Source organism: Brassica rapa, chromosome A02 (assembly GCF_000309985.2).
Source record: "Brassica rapa cultivar Chiifu-401-42 chromosome A02, CAAS_Brap_v3.01, whole genome shotgun sequence".
In the NCBI taxonomy this organism is placed as follows: Eukaryota; Viridiplantae; Streptophyta; class Magnoliopsida; order Brassicales; family Brassicaceae; genus Brassica; species Brassica rapa.
The window spans coordinates 26,639,799-26,648,410 of record NC_024796.2 but is presented as its reverse complement, the minus strand read 5'-3'; the positions used below and the strand labels follow the sequence as shown (position 1 = coordinate 26,648,410).

The window sequence follows — 8,612 nt, the reverse complement described above, 5'->3', positions numbered from 1 at the left end:
AAAAAAAAATTTCAAAAAAAAATATTTATAAGAAAATTCGAATTTGAAAAAGTATAATTCGAAAACATACAAAAAATACTTTTTTTTTATTTTTTTTTGAATTTTTTTGAATTATTTTGAAATTTTGAAATTTTGAAATTTTGAAATTTTGAATTTTTATTTTTTTTTTATTTTTTTATTTAAATAATGATTTATTATATGTATGAATAACAAGGGCTTAAGAATCTTTTGCCACTTAAAAAAGAAGATATTTTTAAAAATGTCTCTTTAGTGGTGGTAAAAATGAAAAGTGGTACCATGAAAGTGGTAAACATGTAATTTCCCCTAAATTTTTAAAATTTTCTTTTTGTTTGGATTATTTTTTAAAAGGAAAACATTCTATTTTATAAATCTCTGTTTTCGTACAATTATAAAAAAAAACTATCAAATACTCTCTTATATTTTGTGTTTAGGATTTTAGAAAAGAAAAATTATTGTCATATAACCTTTTACAATTATCTTCTTTTTAGAATTGCAGAAAAATAAATTTCTATCAAATATTTATTTCTAGATACTAATAAATAATTTTAAAGTGACTATTTTTACAATCTGTCTTTTTACACATCTTTTGTTAATTAAATAGTTTTTATTATAATGTTCATCATCCAATTCTCTCTTAAAAATATTATCAAATAACTTCTTACAATTCTCTTTTAGTTATGACCTAAAAATATGATACAAATCTCTTTCGTATAAAATCTTTTATAAAAGAACAACTATCAAATTTATATATCTAGGGTATTAGGGATTTTTTACTTATTAAATGAAACATTTTGATCATTTTTCTCCTTGTGGTCTATTTTTGTGTTCAAAACTTGAAAATTGTCTATTTAAGAGAATTGCCTATATTATAATCTTAAAATTTTATTGACATATGTCGCAATTATGTTAATTAGCAATTTTGAAGAACCAAGTTTTATATAATAAGATCTACTTTCTCAGAAATTTGAATGACTGAAAAATATATTTTCTGAAAAAAAAATCCTGTAAACAATTAACACCTTATATTTACTAATCATTTACCTTGTTTGTTTTATTAGCAGCTCACAAGTGGTAGACCCCCTATATCTGAAGCACATTACATATTCAATGATTTGTAAGCCCAATTCTGACAATATATATACATAGATTTATAACTTTGTACAAGTTAAATAAATCTTATTCATATACACACAAAAAAACCCAAGACCGGTCCTCGGCAAAGCTTAATGAAACATTAATCTTAGGCCTCCAAAAAATTTTGAAAAAAATTACATAGAAAAATCCCAAAATTAATTTTTAAGCCCTCAAATCTACCAAAAAAAATTTAAGCTGAAATTTTTTAAAATCCGCCTACAGCTCCCTAAATTTTAGGACCGGCTCTAACAAAACCCTAATGCCATTGATGGAGAAACCAGACAATAGGGAGATGGATTTGCTCACAGATGGATTACCACCAATCCCTATCCTATTGACGAAGATACCAAAGATCAGTGGAACGGAATCGCTGCTAGAGGATCTGTATGCGATTATACTAGCCAAGTTACCACTAACGAGCATAATCACTTTCAAACGGGTTTGCAAGCAATGGAAATCACTCGTTGAGTCTCCTTTTTGCCGCGATCTTTATCTGTCTATGCACCAAAACTCGTATTATTCTTCTTGGTCGTTCATGTGTAGAGGTTGCGAGACAGAAACCATGGCTCACTACGGATCCGATAACTGGTGTCTTACCCGTTCTCTCGGTTCTTACATCTCGTCTTTTCTAGCCGAAAAGTTCGAGAACCGAGAAGGTAGAGTCGTGGCTTACACCGATGTTGGATTGATATTGATTTACGTTGTCACGAACCAATCTTTCTACGTGGCTAATCCTGTCTCAAGGCAATGCGTAGAGATCCTGCCTCATAATCATGCAATGGAACGTTTTTGGATATTGGGGATTGTGACTCGAACTGAGGACGAAGTCGTTTTGGGTTACAAAGTTGTTTTGTTAGAGAAGAAGAAGAACTTTACTAGTTTCTTGATATATTCATCTGAGACCGGCTCGTGGAGTCTTGAAACTGTTAGTTTTCCTTTCACTTTCATCGCTCAGGAATTTAACAATCCCATTAGCCTGAACGGAAAGCTTCACTGGCTCGCTCACAATCCGGAGTATAAAGATTTTCTTGTATCCTTCGATTTCTACCCTAGTGGAGACAAGGGTTCTGATCGATGTCGTGTTACACCTTTCCCTGACTTAGACAAAACAACTAAATTCAAAAGAGCTTGCACAACTTGTCAAGGGTTTCTCATGTATATTAACATAGTCTCTGTAGCCGAAGTTGATAAGCTGTGTGTATGGAGGCTAAAGAGCGAAGGATGGCAACTAGTATCTGAAATCTCTACTGATATTGTAACGGCTGGTTTTGATTATATTCCGTTGGGGATGAATCCTTTTGATGATAAACTAGTGTACTTTTGGAGGGGAAACATGGAGGGCCAAGATTTGTTGTCTATTAACTTACACATTGGGGAGTTTATGGTCCACGAAGAGTTGGAACGTAGCAGCGACGGTCGCGTTCTGAGTTCCGTTGGTGGTCCGAGAGAGATAGAATACATAAAGGAAACATTTTATTCCTCGTTCGTTCTCCCGAGGTGGCTGCATCCTTTCCCGAACTAGGTGCGAGTTTAAAATAAAAATAAAAAAATAATAATATATATTATGCAAAACTTAACCTGTTTCTTTCTCTTCTTGATAATTACTGTTGTTTCCTTATGCAAGATGAAGAAGTTGTCGGATGGTGTTTGCTAGAAAACTCTTATCAATGAATCTTGTAACTTATTTTACTGGCAAATTATACCCAACTGGGGAAGTTGTATGTTTTAGAGAAAACTTTCATTTGGATCGCTATTTTTAAAGTATTTTTCAAGAGAAGACCTTTAGAAGTAGGGTTAATTTGCTGAATAACTATATTAGAAAAAATATTAGTTTTGTAGTAAGAGAATAGAGAGAGGATGCGATGGTTTGTTGGTGAAATATAGTTTTTTTCAGTTATCAAATTTTCCTTAGAAGTATCGTTTAAGATTATCAACGGCATAAACTTCTGGATTCCCCCAACTTTTTGCTCGTTTCTACCAGTGTTCAGCAGTCAATAAAATTTGATAAGTTGATGATTTGTTAAAAAAATCAACATAAGAGAAAGAAAACCTTCGTATCTATATCTAGTAAAAAGAACTTGCATAGGTCAACATTTCTCTGATTGAATAAAATAAATAGCTTAGTATTATCGCTATCAGTGCACTGAAGAAAATTAGAGAAACAAGGAGTGAATAAACGGAGGAATAAGATCAAGATATTTTGGTTAAGAAAAGATGTTGTAAACTCTTGAAACCCAAAATATTATGGCTGCAACTGGAATGCTGCCATTTAGCGAAATAAAATTGTTTGGAATGCTTCTGAGTTCTGATTCCATAGAATTCCTTAAAATATTCATGAGTTACAATGAAATGTTGTTTATACCAATTTCACTTATACTATTTTGGTATTAAACAGAAAAAATTATTTTTAAAATCTATTCGATTTATTCAGGATCTAAAAATTTCTTGGATCAATGGAATGCATTATTCCATCAATAAAGTCAGTTTTTATTCCACTTCATCCATCATTCCATTTTTTTTTCTATTCCACAGACAATCAGTCATATTATTCAGCAGATTCCATGTAGAAAAAACCAGTTAGCCTATATGTTAAATAATTTTATTTTATTTTTTAATATCAAATACATAAAAAGTGGGTTGAATATAACCGGTATGTTGGTGTGATATATGCAAAAAAAAATGTAAAACAACAAAAAGTATAAAGATAACTACTAGCACACCACATATATAAACAAACTAACCATTAGTTATGGGAAAAGAAGAAATAATAAGGGGGCGACTGGTTTTTCTGCTACCACCTGCAAACGCAGCTTTTGCGGTTGGTAGCGGTTGTCGGTGGTTTGCAACAATCACTCAAATCGCTGTAAACCGCTTCAAACCGCTCTGAATCTCATAAATTCAAAAGCTGGCTCCAGCTAGCGTTTGCGGTTGCAGACCGTTGCGGGAGGGTACATTTTTTTTTTTTTTTAAACAATATATATACAAAAGTAAAAATATTTAATAAAAAATTTAAAATTGAAATTATGAAAATATTAAAATATATCTATTATATTTTAATTAATATTATAAAATTTTATAATAAAAAAATTCAATAAATTTTCAAAAATTAAAATTATAACTTTCTAAATATAAATTTTATATTTATTATAATTTTATGATTTTTGATATTTTTATAATTATATTAAATGTAAATATTGTTATTTTATTATTTGACTGTTACCGCATTTGATAGTTAACCAGTCATAAGTCACCCGTAAACGCACTAATTTTTAACCGCAGTACTAGTCGTACAAATCTCTTAAAACTGCTAGAAACCGCAACCGCCCGCACTCACAAACTTCCGCAACCGCAACCGCCGCGTTTGAACCAGTCAGGCCCTAAACCTTAATCCCGAAAACTCAAGAAATATGAAGAAGTTGAGTTTTTTCACTGAGGATAATGGGAGATTATACTTGCGAGATTACCACTAGTAACCATCACCACTTCAAAACTAGTATGCAAGCAGTCGAATTCCATCATCGAATCACCTGTTTTTCTCATCACCAAAATTCCCACTCTTCATGGTCTCTCATGTGCAGAAATCAAACGGAAGAAGTCGTGGCTCACTACAGATGCAAAGTTTGGGGACTTCAACGATCTCTTGGCTCTTATGTCTCCTCTTTCATAGCGGCGAGATTAGAGGCCAAGAAGAAAGTAACTAGACTTTGGCATCGTAAAGTATAGAGTCTTGGCTTACACCGATATAGGATTGATTCTACTCTACGTCACGACTTACCCTGCGGATCAAACCTATTTCGTAGCTAACCTTATTTCAAAACAACGCATCACGATTCCTACTCCACCTACTTCGCTTCTAGGGTTTGAAACAGAGGAACCATGGTTTCGTGAGGTGTTATCGTTTGTTGAATCAGATGCATTATTCAGACAGGCTGGACTTGTCACGCGAACTAAAGATGGTATCGTTTTAGGTTTCAAAGTTGTTCTGGTCAGAACAAGATTCACGAACAATGAATGTTTTGTAGCTTTCAATATATATTCATCAGAGACAGGCTTGTGGAGTAAAATTCTCCACTCTCCTCTCCCTTTGATTAGCCTGAATCTTCTTGAACCAGTAACTTTGAGCTGGAACCTTCACTGGTTTGGCCTCAATCTAGACGGTCAGGTAGTTGTTGTGTCCTATGATTTCTATGGTTCCCTGATTTGAAAAAAGAACCCAAGTTCAGAAGATCTTGCACACTTCTGGAGGTAGTCTCATGTATATGAACATATTCTCCGAAAGTGTGCACCACAAGCTAGTTGTATGGAGGCTTATGAATCGTGAATGGCAGCTAGTATCTGTACTGATGGGTTTCGATTATCTTCCCCTTACCCTGGCGATAAACCCTTTTGATGGTAATACCATTGTACATGTGGAGTCAGATGCAAGATTCTTTGGCATCTATTAACTTGAACAATGGGAGTTTTGAGCTTCACAATGAGCTGGAACGGAGCAAGGATGGTCAGACTTTGAGTTCTGTTCAATGCAATCGAGAAATGGACACAATGCAATGCCTCTCACAATCAAATTTCTAGGTGTTTATTCTTCCAATGTTCTTTTGGTGATCGTTTGAATATATCATCTAGCAAGCTCACATTGGGAGATAGAATTACTCTGTATATTGTAACATACATCGGTTTATCGATAAAACCAATTATCTTCTTCTTTGTTTTAAAAAAAAATACCACATATTAAAATGCTCTTGAAAACAATGGAGAATCATACATGAGAGACTTAAAAGAAGATTGTTGTTAATGCAAGCTGTTACAATTAAAGAAACTAAAAGGATCTAGTCGATGGAGGAGAATTTGATGAAACAGAAGTTGTTCCTCTTCCACACCCTTTCTCTTTTCTCATTCTTAAAACTTCCATACACATGTCATTCCATCTCGAGCTTGTTTCTGAGTTAGCAAAGGTCTTCTTGTTACAGACATATGATCTGTGTGAGATAACAAACTAAGTTCCACATCGGAGAATTAGACAAATAGTATCTAATATATAAAAAGATGTCAAACTCTAATAGTACAAAGCTTTTTGGGGAGGAAACCAAAAGTTAATCCATGCGGACTTGCTAATTAGGTCCAAAATGGACAATATCGTACTAATCGAATAATATAGAATTGGACATGGACTTTAACAATCCCAACAATTGGCATCAGAGCGACAATCCCAACAATGCGTAGGAAACTCATGTTTCAGACAAAACTTGACTCCAGAATCTTTGCAAGTAAGGTTGTTAGCGGAAGTCAGAGACTCACTGCAACGCTTTACAGGACAAACTGGCTTCTTCCTTTTTCTTGGATCACAATCTCCACTTCTTTCGTGTTCTACAAGCAAAGATTTGATTCCTTGTTTGTCAGAACCAGTAGTTTCAATGGCTACAGAACATTCTTCGCATATAGAAACCGTTATGCTCCCGTGATATGATTTAGGACAGTCGTGAGACTTCTACGATCTATGCTCCAAACAAAACACCTTAACCTACCATAGTTTTTTTTTACTTCTCCTTTGATTTGCTTTTTGTTTTTCTTTTATTCTGTGAAGCGTATGAATGTAATATATAGAGCTGACTTGAAGGTTAAGCCACACTCCAGGTTGGTTTTCTTCCTCTGCTTGATGATTATTTTTTCAATACAAATTAGAGTGGGAAAGTTTCCATTTTGGGTCTATTTTCTTTTGAATCCTTAAATAGAGAAAAACTAATGTTACATTCTCCTTAGTTATCTCATTTACCTAAATTAAGTGACCACCCCCCACTCATCATATTAGCAAATAAACGTATCCTAAGCATCTAAGCTTACCCATGAATCCATGATAGCAATAATAATTTCGCTCAATAACTACTATAAAAGTGCAAACAGTAGTTGGACTCTCCTATGGTATGGACTGGTATATTGAGAGAAAATAAAACGATCTTTGTAAGATTCTTTCGCAATGCAAGACTTATGGGTTGTAAGGTAAACTACTTGCTATAGTTATGCTTCAAAATTGACTGTGGGAAGACATTGAGACTACTGTGGGAAGAATAAACAAGAAGACAGATCATGTTTTAGCATTGGTGGCTAGTTTATAAGAGCGTTTCAGAGGATATTGTTGTTCTCGTAATGGGCGATTTTAATTTTTTCTAGTAATTTTGTTTTGCCTTTTCGTAAGACTTGGGTATCCGGTAATGATCTAGCTGTCCTGCTAGAATATTCAGTACGAGAAGTTGAAAGCACACAAGAAAAATACATTTGTACTAGAATCTGAAAGTATTGAAGTTCAGGCTATTCGTACTGATCCAGGTTTCAAATGCAAACAAATTTCACATGTTGCTAGAAATTGAAATGTAACATCAATGTTTTCATTCAACACATTTTATCTGAGGCGAATCAATTATATAATCAGATCATTATCACCCAGTCAATCATCATGGCACAAGATCAATCACCAAACTACCACACTAGTGATCCAGCAAACCCCAGAACCTTCAACTTTAGTCACTCTCTTACTCAAATGCAGAAGTTCATACTCAAATCTCTTCACAAAAGTTAAATACTTTTTGTTTGTACCAAAACAATACGATCAATCCATATAAATTATCAGTGTTTTACATTTCACAAAAAAAACATATGAGATTCAAACTCTCAAATCTCTCACATTTTATCCCCAAAACAAAAAAAATTAAAACTCAGTTAATGGCATCGCACCCTCGCCGGATCTCCCCCCGTCGACCAGTCTTTACACCGTAAAGACTCAACTTTTGCATAGCCTTAGCAAAGTCTTTAAAGAACCGATCTTGATCCCTAGCGTAAAAATTCGAAAGAAAAAAAATTCAAAAAAAAATTTATAAGAAAATTCGAATTTAAAAAAGTATAATTCGAAAACATAAAAAAATTATTTTTTTTTTATTTTTTTATTCTTTTTTAATTTTTTAATTTTTTCTTTTTTTATTTAAATAATGATTTATTATATATATGAATAACAAGGGTATAAGAGTCTTTTGCCACTTAAAAAAGAAGATATTTTTGAAAATGTCTCTTTAGTGGTGGTAAAAATGAAAAATGATACCATGAAAGTGGTAAATATTTAATTTCCCCTAAATTTTTAAAATTTTCTTTTTGTTTGGATTATTTTTTTAAAGGAAAACATTCTATTTTATAAATCTCTTTTTTCTTACAATTATAAAAAAAAAACTATCAAATACTCTCTTATATTTGTGTTTAGGATTTTAGAAAAGAAAAATTATTGTCATATAACTTTTTACAATTATCTTCTTTTTAGAATTGATGAAAAATAAATTTCTATCAAATAATTATTTCTAGATACTAATAAATAATTTTAAAGTGACTATTTTTACAATCTGTCTTTTTACACATCTTTTGTTAATTAAATAGTTTTTATTATAATGTACATCATCCAATTCTGTCTTAAAAATATT

The 8,612-nt window shown here is 32.5% G+C and overlaps 1 protein-coding gene across 1 annotated transcript; it reads left to right on the top strand.

Annotated features, from left to right (window-relative positions):
* Positions 1-13: 13 nt before the first annotated feature.
* Positions 14-3,845, top strand: LOC103854200 (F-box protein At3g28330-like). The gene has a single exon (XM_033284887.1). It carries the CDS (start codon positions 1,415-1,417, stop codon positions 2,675-2,677), a length of 1,263 nt encoding a protein of 420 aa, XP_033140778.1. The 5' UTR covers positions 14-1,414; the 3' UTR covers positions 2,678-3,845.
* Positions 3,846-8,612: the final 4,767 nt, after the last annotated feature.

Coding starts and splice junctions, on each gene's coding strand:
- LOC103854200 (XM_033284887.1), top strand. CDS start 1,415: ATGCCATTGATGGAGAAACCAGACAATAGGGAGATGGATTTGCTCACA.